Raw genomic sequence first — 21,226 nt, forward strand, 5'->3', positions numbered from 1 at the left:
CAGTGACCCCCATTTGAAAGCTGAAGTTAGGAGAAGAAGGCAAATAAGAAAAAAAAAATGAAGAACAGTTAAAAAGTTGCTAAGAATTGGCCAGTCTCTCATTCAAACCACTCCCTGGTTCTTAAGGTAATTTGAACTCTAGCAACCAGATTACTAATGAAATTACAAACTGGAGGGTTTATAAACAAAAACTGAACTAATAAGAAATATTCAAATAATAAAAAAATGATTTCTTAGCAAGTCCAGTTGCTCTAGATATACTATGACGTGGATAAATAAAAACCTTCATAGTTAAAAAATGAAGACCAATTGCAAATTGTCTTAGAATATTACTACATCATACTAAAAGTTAGCTCAAAGGTGACTGACCCCTTAAAGGTTCATATATCTTATTAGAATCTTGTGAGTATCCAGCAGTACCAAAGAACGGCCCAACAACTTTTTCTTTATACAGTAAGTGCCTAGGGCCTGTGCCTAGGGCAGCAGCTTTAGGGGGTTGGCTCTTGGGTGCTTATAGAATTGGTAAAAATGAAAAAAACAAAAAAACAAAGCAGCAGAGCTGGGGGTGGGGGGGGGGGGTGAGGGTGCAGAGGGTGATGCTGGGAGGAAGTGAAGTAACACATAGCAGAAGCCATGCACGTGACGCCACTTCTCAACCTGGGCAGTTCTTTCAAGTCCATTGCCCAGAGTGGCATCTCACCTAAGGTAAGGTGATCCAGCCAATCATGCTGTATTAGACCTTCTGAGAATGCAGCCATTGGGCCAAGGCCAAATATTCACATCACATTTGAGCTCACCTGTTGTGTGGCAAAATCAGGCCAATACTGATTAATCTGGTAACCTCAGCATAGAGCATGGTGTGCACTTTACTAATAACAATAAGCTTGCATTACAGTGCATTAATCTTTCTTTCCCTTTCTATCCTCTGCACAGACTATTAGACAGGTGAATTTAAGTGAAATGTCAGAATCACATGACTTTAAAATGATTTCTATTTTGTAAACAGAAGGGTTGTTTCTGGTTATTTTCAGAGGAAACTATAATGGTCCTGCAAAACGGAAGACAATGACCAAAAGAAAAGGAGAAATGAAAAAAGGAAACCAGCCCTCAAATATGAAGCATTAACTTGAGGAAAAACATCTCTCCATTTGTAATATTCCCCAGGATGTATTTATTTTCTAGAACTATGCAAAATAACATCATTGGTTTAATTTCTAATTTCTGTATATTGTTTATTGCCTTAAATGTATCACTTCTCATTGCTTTTCATAGGCAAATGAATGGGTAAAGTGTTTGATGTCATTGGAAAGCCCACACTGGTCAGTACTATAACACACACAGACAAGCAATTACTGCCACTATTTTTAGTTCAGCTACTTGAGGCAGATGAGTGTAGGGCGTCAGGAGCTAGTGACATGGACAGTTAAATGCTGGGTGATATGTGGCACATGAGGACTAATGTATATCTGCACTTGTATGTTTGTGCTAATGTGCCTATTGATGCAGGGGCACCGTAGGGGCCAAATGGTAGCTTCCAATTTGCCTCAGTGCTCTGTACCAATCCCTGTAGTTCAGTTGTGCTGAAAGAATAGGGCACACATCACCCACGTGCCAAGCACCAAAAATGACGCCAAGAAGACTGACTATTTAATGCAACTTAAGTCTAGATTGTTTGCCACCAATATGCAGTCATGCAGCTCAGTTACTGTCAAGCAAAAGGGTTTTATAATTACAGAGAAAAGGGAAATCATTTTTAAAATTAGAATTATTTGCTTGGACTCTATGGATGGTCTTCCTGTAAATCTGAGCTTTATTCCATTAAGACTTTGTCCCAGCTCAGATTTAAAAAAAAAAAAAAATTCCCCCTACTCGCTTCATTCTCTTTATAAAGCATCAGTCCTATTATTTCCATTGGGAGGATGAAGAACTTTTTGTGGCAAAATCTGCCGGCAGCCGTAGGCAGCAGGGGGACTGTAATGGCACACATAGAGCATTTGGATTAGCATTTTGGATAATGGGTGCCATGCCTGTAATACATTTTAATAGGGAATACTGTAGGCTTCTTTAGTTTAGTTTAACACTCTGTTTGCACACTTTAAATTCCTCTGAATCTGCAGTTCTTTACTTGTTAATCAGGTTACTGAACAGTTATTATGACCACACCTCGAGAGCACTGTCCACTTTAAAAAGTAGTTACTATCAGGGTATTAGCAGCAATATGAAATGCAACATTTCTAGGATTCCTCTAACTATTGTGAGTGAGATCAGATGTACAGACAGTTCTTTTAGGTGTATTACTATTCTCTGTAGTAGGCAGGATCATAAACAAAAGTAAACAAAACCCTTGCCACACATGGACTCTAACTAATACACAGGGTACTTTTCCTCTCTGATACCGGTCCCCTACTGGGATTCCCTGCTAAATCCAAAAGCACAACTCCACAGTCACAGTGCCTTCAGAGAGTCCTTTTTGTTGGGGAGAGAAACCAGAAGCACCCCAAGCTGTTCCACACACACAGACCCTCCCACACCGGGTTCAGTTCTCAGTCAGTCTGGTCCCCTCACTCTTTCTGGCTGCTAGCAGATCTAGCCTGCTAATTGGGGAATTAACCCACTCCAGGCCACTATACATAAGGCTAATGCCTGTAGTTCAGTTGTGCTGAAAGAATAGTGCTGAAAGACGTGGCGTTTGGCGTAAAATTGAAAATAAGGCTAATGCCAGACGTGGCGTTTTGGCGTAAAAGCCGAAAATCGCTTGCCGAAAATAGTGCCATACACCTCTTACCTGTGCCTGCACCCGAATGAATGGAATATGCTCGGGTGCAGGCACAGGTAGGAGGCATATGGTGCTACTTTTGGCTAGAGATTTTCGCTTGCCGAAAATAAACGCCAAACACCATGTCTGGCATTAGCCTAAGGGAGTAGAAAATGAACCTAGGGAAAAAATATCTCCATTCAAACTATTTTCCTGTTACCAGTACACACTATATATATATATATATATATATATACTATATACACAGTTACTATTGTGGTTATATATATATATATATATATCACCACAATAGTAACTGTGCTCTGTGGCACAGGTCCAAAAAATATAATGTTAAGGGATTGTTTCAGTGTCTCTGTTAGACATATACCAATTGTGGTGGAATATTTATACATTGAAAGGAAGAAGCAGCTCAGGTTCTTTGTGGGGTGGAAGGTATAAATCTACTTCATACTCTACGCTCAGTTTTCTGTAAGTAGCTGTTTTAAATTTTATGCAGTTTTTCTGACAAAAAGAGGTTTAAATCCCTATTTTCCTTAATCCAGAGTTGGTATCTCAGAAAGCTTCTTCCTGCATGATCTGTCAGTATTGGCTAATAGGGTGAGTAAGACAGGCCTGGATATGTGAGAAGGCAGCAGTGGCACCTGCATTGGATGCAGCCATTTTTCTAAAAACAGTAGTGCAATTTCTTAAAACGTGGTTTATAACTGTTTTTGTTGACCAATTAACTAACAAAAACCTTCAAAAAATGTCTTCTTTAAAAAATGCTCCTCCGATATTCCATTTGCACTGCACCCAGTTCACCTGCCCCTGTCCTGGGAGGGAGCAGATAGCCACCCTTACCTTGGGCTTCAATGCTCTTTGGTCCAGCTCTGCACATGTGATATGTGTCATTGGCCCCAGGTGTCAGGAGAAGCATAACACACAAACACACAAAGGACATATTTTATAATACAGTTGGTAACTATCTCTGACGGATATACTAAAGGCATTTATTATGCAACTCCTTTAGCTATTGCTGCACTGTAATTCCAAATAAAACTAGGGATCCCGGCCTTCCTGCATTGCCTGGGAACCTCTCTTAATCACTGGCCCAGGGTCTATGTGGTTTGTCTTCTAATCCCATCCAGTATATATTAAAGGAGACATATCATGTAAAAATTAAGAATGTACCAGTGAATAATACTCCTCTAAACATAGAAGGATTGTGCTTTAAAAAGTAGTGTTTTGGGCTGATTTAGTTCTAGTCCTGCCCATCTGTGCCACTTCCTGCTGCCTCCTTTCCCAGGCTGTGCAGTCAGCACATTGCACTGTAGGATAGGAACCAATCAGCAGCTAGGCTGACCTGATAGGGAACTGAAGCCTGTCTTTGTATGACTGCAGGACTGTGATTGGCTATCCCCCTCCTGCTGTGCTTCTGGCTGAGACCGTTAGGACACGCCTACCCCTCATTTGAAACACGGACAGAGACCTGAGAGGATCTATAGGGAGCTCCAATACAGGGGCCATTTTTGCAGACAGTATTCAATTTTAGCATTCATTTTTAGCCCAAGGTGAAACCAGCACCATATATTATTCACAATTGTCTACAAAATCAGAGTTTTTTCGATTTATTCAATATGTCTCTTTTAACTTAGAAACAGCAAACAACAGTTAAAAGGCGGATTCCAAACAAAATGTGACCATTACATTTCAGTAATAGCATTTGCTGATGAAGATATTTAAATCATTCTGATGTCTTATATATATATATCTTCTTTAGTAATAATATTTTTTCTAATATTAGCCTTTACTGTTTTAGATTCCGTTTCTCAGTGATCCCCTGGCTTTCCCGGTGATGGTTCTTAGGCTCTGTGTATAATTTATGACTTTGCTGGAAGCCGGCATTCACCGTTTATGAGTTGGATTCCATTAGCAAGGACATTTGGGAAAATTTAAACTTTTTTCATTACAGCTTCTAGCTACTCATTGTGATTAAAGAAAAAAATAAAAAGCGTGCAAACAACAGAGATATCATACGTGGACCAGGACATAGCAAGTGGAAACTCAATGAAAAAGAATCCGATTTAGTTCATTTTACTAGTAAAAAGGAGATCATTTGAGAGTTAGTATCAGTTTTTAATGCTGGAACCAATCAAAGATCCTACCTGTAATTAATCCCTACAAAAAGCTGCTCGGCTCTGCCGCTCCTCAGAACAGAATGGGGTTCGACTGCTAGACAGGTTCATCTGCTCAAAATTTTAATATGTTGATTTCCCCAAGTAAGTAAACCAGTAATGGTAAGTAAACCGTTAATAAATGTGATTACATTCTTTTTATGCTTTACCCTGTGCCCACATTGATTCAGCCATGTGACTTGTGCTCTGATAAATATCAGTTGCTCTTTGGGCTAAACTCCATGAATGCTTTTCGTCAGATTTTGTGGGTGAGATTTTATCTGATCCGCCGTGCAACACTATGCAACAGCTGGAGATTTTGTAGGATCCAACAAAAAAATGTGATCTTCAAAAGGCTGTAATGTAATGTTGGATCAGATAAAGTTGGATGATTTCTTTTGTTCGTGTGTCTACATCTGACAGTCAATGTATTTCAATTAAAAAAAAGAGAAAGACACTGTCAATTTTTATCTTGTCGGATACAGGCGCAGTATGCAGTGTTCCTTCCGACAGGCGTCATGACAGATTGCAAAAGTTAACATGCAGTTTACACATCAGATTTTTGTATCTACCCCATTATAGTTTGACCCACACAACTACATCCGAATGTGTTTTGTCAATCCAACACCATCCCACAAAAGCATGGAGTTTAGCCCTTTACCGCTGAGCTGCAATATAAAGTGAGATCACCCGCCTGCCTTTCCCCCCTGCAGCCGATCAGCAGAACAATGGGAAGGAAACAAAATAACAGCTCCCTGACACCTGTATTGCTAAGAATGCTCCTGTGCCCTACCTAGTGGTAGATATGAGAATAGCACTCAATAGTAAAACACCTAAGTCCGGGCATGACTCCTCCAGTTACACTGAGTAGGAGAAATAAAAGCTTATCTAAAATCAGTTGTATTGTGTAGCGCTGACCCCCCTCTGTGTGGCCCCCCCACCTGTCTGGCTGCTTTGATGGCTTACTCTTGTGTAAGCTTTAAATGGTATCAGTACTGGCCCCCTGCATGGTTAACACCTCAGATTCAGGCTGTAATCCCCCGGTATTGTTTAAACATGTAATCCCCTGTGTTGTTCACATTTTTAATCCCTACATTGTTCACCCCGCTGCAGTGTTCACACCTCAGGCTTAGGCTGTAATCACCCCCATTGTTCCCCTGTTCACACCTCAGACGGACTGTGGGAGCAGTAAAAACCCACAAATAAACCCTGCAAAGAGAACCTATACTGTGGTGCTGCAATTAAAATGTTTTTTAATATATAGTTATTGTGCAGACTGTAGGGGATGACACACACTGTAGAGTATGGCACACACAGGCAGGGTAGGAAAGACATAATATGGCACACAGGCAACATAGGGCAGGCAGAGTATGGCACACACAGGCAGGGTAGGGCAGGCAGAGTATGGCACACAGGCAGCATAGGGCAGGCAGAGTAAAGAACACAAAGGCAGGGTAGTATGGCAGGTTTTTGCTGTACTACAACCATTAATATGGGTATGGTCATGTGATAACAGGGGTGTGGTTTTAAGTGGGTGTGGTTTAAAAAGGGGAGTGGTCAAAACTGGCTTAAATTATCGGCCCTCCACCACGTAGGCCGGAAAAATTCCGGCCCTCGGTACCATAGAAGTTGGACAGCACTGCTTTATCTGCTATGTAACCTGTGCCTTTTTTCCAGCTTGAATGGCTGCCCCCATGGCTACACAGCCATTTTCATTACTTTAAAACACTTTTATTTTTTTGGTGTTATTGTTCCTTTAACATAAGAACAGGTTTGTTCTGAGAACTGAACTCCAGTAACTGAACTTTCCCCTCATCACCTGAAATAATCAAGAGTGGGTGCAGTGTTAGAAAGTTGGAATTCTCTCATTCCAAAAATTTGAGGCAACAGTAATTGCTCATTAACCAAGATCAAAATATGTATACTGTATGATGTGTCTTGAACAGAGCGGAACATCAGCAATCATAACAGAATGTGACAACTCTGTACACTACAGTGACACTGACATGTTCCTAATAGGTTAATGTTAGAAAGAATCCCATTCCGCCATCACCTGCTGATCTTCTCATACTGCCTAGTGACAGCCGTGCCTGATGTAGAGAAAACAAGAGGGTGACCGGAGATGTGATTCATCTACATTGCTACGTGCTCTATCAACAATATCAAAAGTGGCATAAAGAGGAAAATGATTGCTCTGCCCAATGTGAATTATTTTACCATTGGCTATGTTACATGCCCAGAACACATTTTGTGTAAATCTGGCCCATAAGGTTTCAGCCTTAAGACTAATCCCTGCAGTTCGTCATACTTTGTTCTGCTTGACATAAAGATAAACACCTCCAATTTTACAGCGTCTCTTATCTCTATGGGCAGGGTATAACTCTTAGCGCTGAGAGGCCAGGCATATTATTAGTCCAATGAATTTATAGCAGCAGCAGTAACATCATATTGCTCATCGCATAGGGGGTTATTTATCAGCCTTTGCATTTCTATTCAAGGGTTTTTTCGAGCAAAAAATCATGAATTTAAATACATTTTCAATATTTATTAAGCAAAAAACCCCACAAAATAATCAAATGTAAAACGTTTACATCTAAAAGCTTGGGAGGTCATATAGAAGTTAATGGGAGCTCTCCCAGGCAACATTGGAACTACAGTAAAAGCACAATTTTATGTTTCCCAGGGGACCGCTTCAAAACAACGTAAATTTCAGGAAAACGTTTAATCTGGGGAAGAAAAATACAGTTTACCTGAATTGCACTGCGACAAAATAGTGTCAATTCTGGGAAAAAATTAAATCTGGTGACATTAAATCAGGGTTCCACTGTATTTAGTCAATTCAAGTTGTTTGATTTTATGTTTATGAGCTTTTAGACCCACTAGAAATAATGAGAAAAAATGTGAACTTGATGTATTTAAGTTTTTTTCAATCATGTTTTTTTTTTATTCCAATTTTGTAATAAATAAGGTATCCAAGTTAAAACCCTAAAGGAGTCAGATAATAAAAGAGGGCAGATGGGGAGAAGAAAAGATGATGAAGAACGTGGAGAGGAAGAGGCGAGGAAGAGATATAGAAAGATACAGTATGATACAAAACACATCATATACAGTATATAGTATATAAATGCATGTAATAGAGACTAAAGAGGATAAGGAATAATTTGGCAGATAGAACTAAAACCCCCAAAAATTCATTTTGACTTACAGAAAACACTGAAGAACACAGGAGCCATAGTTATTAGTGTGTAATCCAACATCACCGGTGATCTTGCCCATAGCAACGAATCAGATCTTTCCTTTTGTTTTCTAACTTGTAAGTGACTGTTAAAATCTAATCGCTGATAGGTTTCTATGGGCAACATCACTGGTGATGTTGCTTTACACACTATAATAAATATGGCCCTAAGCTTTCAGAGACAATTGTGACAGTCAGATTTACTTTAGGATAGGCAGATTTTCTGCCAGAGGCTAAACGGCTGTGACCCCCTCCCATGGCTGCCACAGACTGTTGGATGGAGAGTTAGCTAGCACATGTACAGTACTATAGGCCCTAGCCAGACATCATCTCTGTTTTCAAATCAATGAATCTTTAGATTAAAATAAATTACAGTTTTGTTTTACTAGGCAGAAAAAAAACTGAAAGGGAGCTGACGGCAAAAGGGGTAAACCTGCATTTACTGTATATGCGAACAGTTGGCAAAAAAGTTAAATAGCTTTGCATGGACTGGAGCACTAAGGCAACTGATTTCCCTGCATTGCTAATTGCGCCAGTGGGATTAGTGCACGTGGGAAAAGCCAATTACAGAAGAACAGTCTCTTACAATTCATGCAGGATACAGTATATGGATACAGGGCAGTAGATTGACCCATACAGTGGATTAAATGACTGAACATTATTGTATATACATGGCTACTACAAGTCATGAATCAATGTTAATACATAGAGTGGTCACATGATAATTATTACTAAATGCACTTTCAATATAACCTCTGAAGGGACATGTAATATTAGCTTGCCAATTCTGCAACTTTTGTCTTAATTTCCTACAATCAGTTTAAAGGGAATATAATTGTACATGTTATTATGTGTTAGACTGGTGTCTCTTACTAAATTCCAACAAAAAATTACTTCTCAGTTGTACTATAATATTGCTGGTGCCACAAGTTCCTCTGAGGGTGTACCGTTGGTACAGGACTGTAGGGACCCACAGGGTTAAGCTCCCTATGGCTTTACAAACCTACCTCTTCACATCTTTTCTGTTATTGGGCAGAGCCCTCTGTACTCAAGTTACAGTTCTAAAACTATCCCTTATAGGTTTATTCGGATTGTTCACACCCCCTGCAGACTGATATAGTGTCTGGCAGGAGGGTGTGATTTCCTCTTTGGCTGCAGGCTGCTTTCCAAGCAGAGCTCCATCTGAGCCTGGGAGCAGAAATAGGCCCCAGAAGCCATTGTACCCCAGAGGATACCATCTAGGGGTTTTTGTTGATAACAAGTTGTCTAATGCCAGGCAGTGTCATTCTGTGGCTACTAAAGCAAATAAAGTGCTGTCTTGTATAAAAAAGGGCATTGACTCAAGGGATGAGAACATAATTTTGCCCCTTTATAGGTCCCTGGTAAGGCCTCACCTTGAGTATGCAGTGCAGTTTTGGGCTCCAGTCCTTAAAGGAGAATGCAAGTCAAAATTTAAAAAGCATACTGCCCAATAGTCCTCCTATTGTTTAGTAAAAACGCCACACTTTTGGCTCACCTAATCAAATATTTACTCAGTCACACTTACTTCACATTTTCTAGAACAGGCAGCCATCTCTAAAAAGGTATTCTCCCTTCCTTTCCCTCCTTGCTTCATACTGCACATGTGTTTCATTCCCTCCCCCCCTCCCCTCTGCCAGATCCACTTCTGATTGGCTGGTGGGCATGTGTAGCTCAGAACAGCAGACAGGATCAAGTTACACACATGCTCAGAGAATAGGAAGGCTGCCGCTGGCACCTACAGGAAGGACAGAGATATTTCAGTGATGTCACTGTAGTCTTCACACTGCTGTAGGCTGCCAGCACCATATCTCAGAGAATCAAGCAGGGATCTGGGAATTTAGATATGCAGTAAGTACTTAAAAAGAATGCCTTTAGACTTAATTTTAATTTATATTTACCTTTCATTGTCCTTTAAGAAGGATATTAATGAGCTGGAGAGAGTGCAGAGACGTGCAACTAAACTGGTTAAGGGGATGGAAGATTTAAACTATGAGGTTAGACTGTCGAGGTTGGGGTTGTTTTCTCTGGAAAAGAGGCGCTTGCGAGGGGACATGATTACTCTGTACAAGTACATTAGAGGGGATTATAGGCAGTTGGGGGATGTTCTTTTTTCCCATAAAAACAATCAGCGCACCAGAGGTCACCCCTATAGATTAGAGGAAAGGAGCTTCCATTTGAAGCAGCGTAGGGGGTTTTTCACGGTGAGGGCAGTGAGGCTGTGGAATGCCCTTCCTAGAGATGTGGTAATGCCTATAAGAGGGGCCTGGATGAGTTCTTGATCAATCAGAATATCCAAGGCTATTGTGATACTAATATCTACAGTTAGTACTAGTGGTTGTATTTATAGTTTATGTATGTGAGTGTTTAGATGGGTAGGTGTGGGTTAAGTGTGCTGGGTTTACTTGGATGGGTTGAACTTGATGGACACTGGTCTTTTTTCAACCCTATGTAACTATGTAACTATGTAACTATGTATCCCTCTGGAGAAAGTCGGGGACAGGGCCCCGTGAACGAGGTTAGCAAGAACAGCAGATTTGTAATAGCACTTTCTAGGAAAGTGACAGTAGTTAGTTCCAGTAAGCATAGGCAGTCTTAACAGCCCCATCAAGGAGAGTTTTAGATCTGTGAGTGTAGGACCACGGAGTAGAGATAGTGACAGGCCAGAATAAACCCTGATCCATACTCACCCGGAGGACTCATCCACTAGGGGACCTGAAGGAGCAGATATCTACCCAGACTACCTCCATAGGGGTATTGGCTGAAAGGTGTGTATCCCGGCCCAGACTCTACCAAGAGGTGGGATAAACCGGTATACACCCTCTCTTCTGCATCAGAGTGTACTCTTGTATAACATCTAAATCTTGCCTGTGTTGTGGGTATATCATCACCCTGTTTAACATCTTGACTGGGATAATAAATCTGTATTATAGTTTATCACAAAAACCTTTCTGGCATCCATTCTTACCAACAGCACTGCACAGGTACAGTGACTTGTAGTTCAACTACACCCTTATATATGGTTAGGCCCATCCTAAGAAAGGGAGTCACATGTAACACATGCTCTCCATATAAATACTAGCCTGGTTAAATCATTCCATAGCCAAAATATTGTTACAGGACAATAAAAAGGTGCCCCAATTCACTCTAAATAGAATTTGGCTGTGATTGCCTTGTGCAGTCAAGTGACAGGAACATTTTAATGAAAACCACCAGGCACTTGCATGTGATCACATTTAAAAGTGAATTGGGGGTGATTGTATGTATGTGTTTTGTCCCCTGCCCACCGACAAAACATTCAAAATTGCCCTGTGTGGCCCAGTACTAGTTATTTTTGTTATATATATATTTCAAGCTTAATATTATCTGTGCATTTATATTTCTAACTGGGAACTGCAAAATACAGTTACAAATAGGAACAGAATGTAAGAACTGCAATCGACTGTTTTTTCCATATAAAATTGTCATACATGGGCTGATTCATGGGCCATACACGGGCCAATTCTACCTGCCAATACCGGTTCCTTAGACCGATTCGGCAGCTTATATGCCCATGTAGGGGCACGAACAATAAGTCACCAACACCAACATCTGGCCTGAAATCAGGCAGATCTTGATTGGGCAGGTTTAATTTTTCATTGGATCAGGGACCGCATTAATGAGCCAATGCGACAGGTGCCCATACCCACCATTCTAATTTGTTTGTTTGGCCCCAGGCCCAAGGGATCAAATTAGTCCCATATCACCCACGCGACCTCGCCAAGCAAGCGGATCTTAGCATGTATGGCAGTGCTCATAGGGAAAATAACTTGTATTCCCAACATGTTTTTAGTTATGTACTATACTCACTTATACAGTGAGCTACTTCTATCCCCCACTCCAAATGGAGGGAAATACTCATGAGAAGCGTATGATTATTTGCCATTACAGTACAGTAGAATTTGGGTCTAATATGCCACCCAAAATGCTGTATTATATACAAAGAATGGTCCCGACTCCAGTCTGTAAATCACATAACCATAGATGGTTTTGATTGGCTAATATAGTACATTGTGTTGGATTTTGGATGCAAGTCAAAACTGCTCCTATGTTAAAGGATAAGTAACCCTGACTAGTGGCTTCCACTTCCATCTCTGCCCTCTGATAAGCAGCCTCCACTTTAAGAGAAGCTGGACTTCTAGCAAAGTCAGCCTCTATTTTAGCAGTCTCTAGATCAGCATGAGTCTGTAGACTCTGTAGAGTAGTTGTAAAACACCTTGAACGTAAAGATCTGGAAGATGAGATGTAGTTTCTTTGTGATGTGTGATTTTTTCTGTACCATGCTGATCCCTTGCTGATTAAGAAAATTGAATCTATTTCATTCTTCCAGAGATTCTCCTGTGTTGCTGCTTTTTAAGGCAGTATTAAGGCATTTGAGAGCGCCCTCTAGGTGCAGTACTTCCTGGTCAGGTTCACTAACCACAGACCCGCAATGTATTGTTTTGTTCCATAGCTCAGTGAGATTATCTGAGAGTTGCTCTTTAGTAGCTTCAAAGTTTTACTTTACTGTAGTTGTTGGTTTGATCTTTCTTTTGGATCTGACACTTTGCCCTGGCAAAATGGTGCTGTGCTGCACATGAGTGAGCTCTGGTTCTTGATACACATTTTCTGAAATATCTTTAACAGAAGCTCCAGATTGAGACATATGGGAGTGTGTGCTGCTTGCAGGGTATACAGAGCAATGTATGTGTGGCACCCAGCTAAGCGCAGGAGAAAGGCAGGTACAGAAAGTCCAATATATATGAACATATCTCACCTGTGTCTCTATGCACAATATAAGAAGCAGTATTGTATGGATATATATAGAGAGACTCTTCCTGGCTGAAGCAGATCTGTACATGTCATTATTCACACTGGGTGCTGATATAATCCTGATGAGAAGACACTGTAATGTGTAGATATATAGCTGGATGCTTCTGTTATGCACATACACTGTGCTGCTGGCTGGCTGCTGGCCCTTACTAGCTCAAACTGATATGGAGCTGGCCCAATTGAACTTGGCTGGTAGTTTTATTCTCTTACTGTTCTGTTTCAGCCTGCTGTGCTTATAGTTTCCTTAGATCTGGGCCGGGATCAATACAGAACACTACTCACTGTTATTAACAGATCTCCACATACAGCTTAACTCCATTGGACTGACACGAGTATGAAGATCTTGACAAGTTTATTCACAAAACTGTGAAAAATCTTCCATAAATAGACCAATCCAGTTGGTGAGAGAATATTAATCAACCAGGGTTGGATAGGCCGGCCACCTCGCCCCCACTGCTGTCTCACACCCCCCCCCCCCCCACATGCGCATCATTGAGGAGTTGAAGCAGCGTGTAAAGCTTGCATTCGCCATGTAAAGAGGGGAGCCCCAGGAAATCAGTGGTGGGGGTAAGAGATCCTGGACTAGGGGTTGTTAACAGAGGTACCTGCCCAGTGCCCCCTCACTGTTGCTCCCTAGGCAGGTTCTTATTCTGCCTGCCCCTAGTTCCAGCCCTGTCCTTAAAAGAGCTGTAGCTGAAAGGTATGTTATTCTGGAGACTGTACAGGGTAATTTTAGAAACTTAAAAAAACGTTTACTTATTCTTTAAAGGATTACTTGATTCACTTATTTTAGGGTTTTACATTTGTGAGTCCTCACTAATGTTGTATAGGGATTCATAGGCAAAGTTTCTTATTTTTACTTGCCAAAAGGGCCCATTTGCAGAAAGCTTTCTGACCGACTTATGAGAAAACAAGGATAGCAAAGGGTCAAAATTTATACGTATATTATTACTGTGTATAAAATCTTTGTAAGGTGGTGGCAATCTGGTAATTAGGGAATGGCTGCCTTTGGATGTTATATGCTTCTTTCATAGAAAGGTTATGGTGCATCTGATCCATATGCAAGTACAGAGGCGCACATATAGGATTTATTACCCACATTAGCAGATGGTAGTTTGATGGACACCATTCTGTGATACTTCACAGTTTCTCATATACATTTATTATTACTCCACATACACAGTATAACTGACTGCGTGTATTTATGTTATACACAGGAGAAAACCATGTATTGCATTTTCAGTGTAATTGCTTAGTTGCAACTGATTTCAATAAAATAGATGCCATCTGGCAGAAGTTTGAAGATTCAAAAGTCTGAATGCAATAAAATGAAAACACTAATTAAAAAAATGTCTTCAGCTTCTTAGGAAGAATTAGAGTGGGTGGAAAGAAGTAGGCAATGGAGATTCGTGGGAAAAGGCCTACTGTATGAGCGACCGGCCACTGATCTCTACCCCTTATCGGTTTTGAAAGGCAAATTAGCTAAAAATAATGAAGCAAACTCTGTGCCAGCTGAAATGTTGCAGCTTGTTGGTGTTAATGCTATAAGGGAATCTAGTTCCTCTGCAACTCCAGGCCGCTGCCGTCTGTGCTTGGGATGGAATGAAAATATACGGTCAGGTTCTCCTGGTGCACAATCTAGAGTTACCTGACTCCCTGGCTTTGTAATCAGATCTTGACATAGACTGTCTTATTCATACAATAAGTCTATGCTCCTGAGGAAGTCACATGATCGACGAAATGCATTGGGCCTTATTGTTTGTTAGATACACTCATTGTGCTTCGATACTTCTTATTGCAATTTTTATTAATAAATTGTTCCATTTTGATTTTACACTATGGGAGTGCGCCCCTCTATTTTTATGTGTTTTTAGAAATTGGTAGATTGACCTGCTGCACGAGGTGACTGCGCCCTACAGTGATTACCTTGGAAGCTGTACTTTTCTATGAACTTCAATTATCTTAAATCTGCCTGTTCGATGGACTATTACTCAGTTCCATAATAACTGACTATATTCTTTTTGTGTGTGTTTTTTGTATGTTTATGCACAAATTTTATTGCTTTTTAGTGTTTTATTTTATTTTGTGTAATTGTATATAGCGCCCCTTTTATCACAGTATCATTAAGTCTATGCTTTTATACCTGTGCCTGGCCTTGGGTTCTTTATTAAGTTGCGACTGTAATGCCGAATGTTTGTGGCTTTTGTGAATTTTTATATTGTGCCAGTTCTTCTCATAGCCACCAGATTAACTTTACCCCAGATTCAAAATATCCTTAGATCCATCTGGTGCCACAATGTGAAGAGAAATCACCAAAAGAATGAGCATGGCTGATGCTAAGGGGTCACATACAGGCTTATTCCTGAGCACCAGGCTGGGTCTGCCACACACCATTTCCTATTTTTTTAAAGAGTAGTAATAACAGAGAGGGAGGGGTGTCCTGGCCAGAATGGTACTTCCCTGAGAACACTTCAGTGGTCAAATTGCTATACCATGTCAGTGGGTCTGTTTCGTCCTTAAGGTGGGCCAAAAATAAGAAAAATACAGAGAAATTAGTTGTATAATACATTGTCTCTGGATCTGGGTAAGCAGAGCTTAAACTCATTTTGTCAAGAAGAAAAATGTTGTGGGTCACAAGGGAAAGCCCAAAAACCAAGATATGTTTATATGCACGAGCCTGTAATTCTGTATAGTGGGCCTAGATCGCTAGAACACTGGCACCATATACCCTATTCCAACCGACACACCCTCACAATACATGCACAACCCATGATTACCCCAAAGCCTCCAAGATACACAGAAGGAACATTATATACAGGTACAAATGCGGAGCATGGATTATTGGTTAATGTGCCTGAAAGTCTTCTTTAAGAGTCCTATGGAAAAAGTTTTATCTGTGTCCCTCTCTATCAGATATTGGCAAGGGTGGCCATCCTGATGTGGGTGATCTACAACCCCTAAATCTAACCAGAGAACCAATGGCTCTGTTCTAGTTATGAATACTGTGTACCCTACAATAGTTTCCTGCATTCTTGCATCATTGTGAAGAACTTTCGAAGGGTAATTAGCTCTTATGTAATAAGCCATCTGGGTGGAAGTAATTAAAAGGAATACAGCACATGCATTTCCAGCCAGATCTAAAACCAATCTGGTCAGTTGTGTTTGAATTAAACTCATGTGGTTGCTTTCTGTGAACTAAATTGGCTGCAAGCCTAAGAAGCCTATGGGAAACCAGTGCAGATAATGTTCGATATGGGTCTTACCCGGGCTGGATGCCATTTATGTGAGCTTAGAAACTTGTGTGATACATTTTTGCATTACATTCATTATATGGACCACCTTGGTTCATATAATGGGGATAAGAATTAATAGGTATTCATCCCCCTGGTGCACAGACAAGAATGCCACATAACTATATCTACAATACAATCCGGCCTACAGTCAGTGTTTCCAAGGATATTGACTAGATATCAACAAACTTTATGCGCTCAAAACATGCCGCATAAAGTTTGTTCATTTGGAATGTGCAATATCACATTTACTAAAACACTAGCTAGGCCAGCATTTTAGGTGTATCAAAAATAACATGAAAATGGACCAGAATGCAATATATTTTAACCCATCATCAATTAGTTTTGATCAAACCAAATAATAATTGGTCACAAATTTGATGATTGAATGAGCCCCTGAGGCAACCAAAAGGCAAATGGGTTTACCGGGCAGTGTAGCACTCTCTAGGAGCATTTTTTGGCCCAAATAGTATTATTTTCCATAACCCGAGTACTGATTCCATAAGCCCACACCTACGGTGGGAATAACAATTTTACTCTGATAGGTGCCCTTTAGCACCTGGCTCTGAGCACCCAATAGGCTCAGGGGCTATATGCACATAGAAGGTATGTCAGAGAACATTGGGTTGGGTACAATAGATGCTGGAAATGCAAATGCTGAGAATGCATTGTGGGACTGCACTTTGTCAGTAAAAAGACTTGGTTGGCAACATAGTAACATAGTAACATGGTAAATTAGTTTAAAAAAAGACACTTGCATCTAGTTTAACCTATGTGCATATAAAACCTGCTTAAGCGCTAGTTGATCCAGAGGAAGGCAAAAACCCCTTCTGGAGTCTCTCATATTTTCCACAAAGGGGGAAAACATTCCTTCCTGACTCCAAGATGGCAATCGGACCAGTCCCTGGATCAACTTGTACTGAGAGCTATCTCCCCTACCCCTGTATTCCCTCACTTGTACTGAGAGCTATCTCCCATACCCCTGTATTCCCTCACTTGTACTGAGAGCTATCTCCCCTACCCCTGTATTCCCTCACTTGTACTGAGAGCTATCTCCCCTACCCCTGTATTCCCTCACTTGTACTGAGAGCTATCTCCCCTACCCCTGTATTCCCTCACTTGTACTGAGAGCTATCTCCCATACCCTTGTATTCCCTCACTTGTACTGAGAGCTATCTCCCCTACCCCTGTATTCCCTCACTTGTACTGAGAGCTATCTCCCCTACCCCTGTATTCCCTCACTTGTACTAAGAGCTATCTCCCCTACCCCTGTATTCCCTCACTTGTACTAAGAGCTATCTCCCATACCCCCTGTATTCCCTCACTTGTACTAAGAGCTATCCCCCCTACCCCTGTATTCCCTCACTTGTACTGAGAGTTATCTCCCATACCCCTGTATTCCCTCACTTGTACTGAGAGCTATCTCCCATAACCCTGTATTCCCTCACTTGTACTGAGAGCTATCCCCACTACCCCTGTATTCCCTCACTTGTACTGAGAGCTATCTCCCCTACCCCTGTATTCCCTCACTTGTACTGAGAGCTATTTCCCATACCCCTGTATTCCCTCACTTGTACTGAGAGCTATCTCCCATACCCCTGTATTCCCTCACTTGTACTGAGAGCTATCTCCCATACCCCTGTATTCCCTCACTTGTACTGAGAGCTATCTCCCATACCCCTGTATTCCCTCACTTGTACTGAGAGCTATCTCCCCTACCCCTGTATTCCCTCACTTGTACTGAGAGCTATCTCCCCTACCCCTGTATTCCCTCACTTGTACTGAGAGCTATCTCCCATACCCTTGTATTCCCTCACTTGTACTGAGAGCTATCTCCCCTACCCCTGTATTCCCTCACTTGTACTAAGAGCTATCTCCCCTACCCCTGTATTCCCTCACTTGTACTAAGAGCTATCCCCCCTACCCCTGTATTCCCTCACTTGTACTGAGAGCTATCTCCCATACCCCCTGTATTCCCTCACTTGTACTGAGAGCTATCTCCCCTACCCCTGTATTCCCTCACTTGTACTAAGAGCTATCTCCCATACCCCCTGTATTCCCTCACTTGTACTAAGAGCTATCCCCCCTACCCCTGTATTCCCTCACTTGTACTGAGAGTTATCTCCCATACCCCTGTATTCCCTCACTTGTACTGAGAGCTATCTCCCATAACCCTGTATTCCCTCACTTGTACTGAGAGCTATCCCCCCTACCCCTGTATTCCCTCACTTGTACTGAGAGCTATTTCCCATACCCTGTATTCCCTCACTTGTACTGAGAGCTATCTCCCATACCCCTGTATTCCCTCACTTGTACTGAGAGCTATCTCCCATAACCCTGTATTCACTCACTTGTACTGAGAGCTATCTCCCATAACCCTGTATTCCCTCACTTGTACTGAGAGCTATCTCCCTACCCCTGTATTCCCTCACTTGTACTGAGAGCTATCTCCCCTACCCCTGTATTCCCTCACTGTACTGAGAGCTATCCCCCTACCCCTGTATTCCCTCACTTGTACTGAGAGCTATCTCCCCTACCCCTGTATTCCCTCACTTGTACTGAGAGCTATCTCCCCTACCCCTGTATTCCCTCACTTGTACTGAGAGCTATCTCCCCTACCCCTGTATTCCCTCACTTGTACTGAGAGCTATCTCCCCTACCCCTGTATTCCCTCACTTGTACTGAGAGCTATCTCCCCAACCCCTGTATTCCCTCACTTGTACTGAGAGCTATCTCCCCTACCCCTGTATTCCCTCACTTGTACTGAGAGCTATCTCCCCTACCCCTGTATTCCCTCACTTGTACTGAGAGCTATCTCCCCTACCCCTGTATTCCCTCACTTGTACTGAGAGCTATCTCCCATACCCCCTGTATTCCCTCACTTGTACTGAGAACTATCTCCCCTACCCCTGTATTCCCTCACTTGTACTGAGAGCTATCTCCCCTACCCCTGTATTCCCTCACTTGTACTGAGAGCTATCTCCCCTACCCCTGTATTTCCTAACTTGTACTGAGAGCTATCTCCCATACCCCTGTATTTCCTCACTTGTACTGAGAGCTATCTCCCATACCCCTGTATTCCCTCACTTGTACTGAGAGCTATCTCCCCTACCCCTGTATTCCCTCACTTGTACTGAGAGCTATCTCCCATACCCCCTGTATTCCCTCACTTGTACTGAGAACTATCTCCCCTACCCCTGTATTCCCTCACTTGTACTGAGAGCTATCTCCCCTACCCCTGTATTCCCTCACTTGTACTGAGAGCTATCTCCCCTACCCCTGTATTCCCTCACTTGTACTGAGAGCTATCTCCCATACCCTTGTATTCCCTCACTTGTACTGAGAGCTATCTCCCCTACCCCTGTATTCCCTCACTTGTACTGAGAGCTATCTCCCCTACCCCTGTATTCCCTCACTTGTACTAAGAGCTATCTCCCCTACCCCTGTATTCCCTCACTTGTACTAAGAGCTATCTCCCATACCCCCTGTATTCCCTCACTTGTACTAAGAGCTATCCCCCCTACCCCTGTATTCCCTCACTTGTACTGAGAGTTATCTCCCATACCCCTGTATTCCCTCACTTGTACTGAGAGCTATCTCCCATAACCCTGTATTCCCTCACTTGTACTGAGAGCTATCCCCCCTACCCCTGTATTCCCTCACTTGTACTGAGAGCTATCTCCCCTACCCCTGTATTCCCTCACTTGTACTGAGAGCTATTTCCCATACCCCTGTATTCCCTCACTTGTACTGAGAGCTATCTCCCATACCCCTGTATTCCCTCACTTGTACTGAGAGCTATCTCCCATACCCCTGTATTCCCTCACTTGTACTGAGAGCTATCTCCCATACCCCTGTATTCCCTCACTTGTACTGAGAGCTATCTCCCCTACCCCTGTATTCCCTCACTTGTACTGAGAGCTATCTCCCCTACCCCTGTATTCCCTCACTTGTACTGAGAGCTATCTCCCATACCCTTGTATTCCCTCACTTGTACTGAGAGCTATCTCCCCTACCCCTGTATTCCCTCACTTGTACTAAGAGCTATCTCCCCTACCCCTGTATTCCCTCACTTGTACTAAGAGCTATCCCCCCTACCCCTGTATTCCCTCACTTGTACTGAGAGCTATCTCCCATACCCCCTGTATTCCCTCACTTGTACTGAGAGCTATCTCCCCTACCCCTGTATTCCCTCACTTGTACTAAGAGCTATCTCCCATACCCCCTGTATTCCCTCACTTGTACTAAGAGCTATCCCCCTACCCCTGTATTCCCTCACTTGTACTGAGAGTTATCTCCCATACCCCTGTATTCCCTCACTTGTACTGAGAGCTATCTCCCATAACCCTGTATTCCTCACTTGTACTGAGAGCTATCCCCCCTACCCCTGTATTCCCTCACTTGTACTGAGAGCTATTTCCCATACCCCTGTATTCCCTCACTTGTACTGAGAGCTATCTCCCATACCCCTGTATTCCCTCACTTGTACTGAGAGCTATCTCCCATAACCCTGTATTCACTCACTTGTACTGAGAGCTATCTCCCATAACCCTGTATTCCCTCACTTGTACTGAGAGCTATCTCCCCTACCCCTGTATTCCCTCACTTGTACTGAGAGCTATCTCCCCTACCCCTGTATTCCCTCACTTGTACTGAGAGCTATCCCCCTACCCCTGTATTCCCTCACTTGTACTGAGAGCTATCTCCCCTACCCCTGTATTCCCTCACTTGTACTGAGAAGCTATCTCCCCCTACCCCTGTATTCCCTCACTTGTACTGAGAGCTATCTCCCCTACCCCTGTATTCCCTCACTTGTACTGAGAGCTATCTCCCCTACCCCTGTATTCCCTCACTTGTTAACTGAGAGCTATCTCCCCAACCCCTGTATTCCCTCACTTGTACT

The 21,226-nt window shown here is 42.3% G+C and overlaps 1 protein-coding gene across 1 annotated transcript in view; it reads left to right on the top strand.

Annotated features, from left to right (window-relative positions):
* The window catches only part of ccdc169 (coiled-coil domain containing 169), a 28,515-nt gene extending 27,297 nt beyond the window's left edge, over positions 1-1,218 (top strand). Inside the window, exon 8 of the mRNA XM_002937881.5 lies at positions 1,032-1,218. Within this exon, the coding sequence (XP_002937927.2) occupies positions 1,032-1,125 (94 nt within the window). The 3' untranslated portion in view covers positions 1,126-1,218. The remainder of the gene's footprint in view (positions 1-1,031) is intronic.
* Positions 1,219-21,226: the final 20,008 nt, after the last annotated feature.

This window comes from Xenopus tropicalis, chromosome 2, assembly GCF_000004195.4.
Source record: "Xenopus tropicalis strain Nigerian chromosome 2, UCB_Xtro_10.0, whole genome shotgun sequence".
NCBI lineage: Eukaryota > Metazoa > Chordata > Amphibia > Anura > Pipidae > Xenopus > Xenopus tropicalis.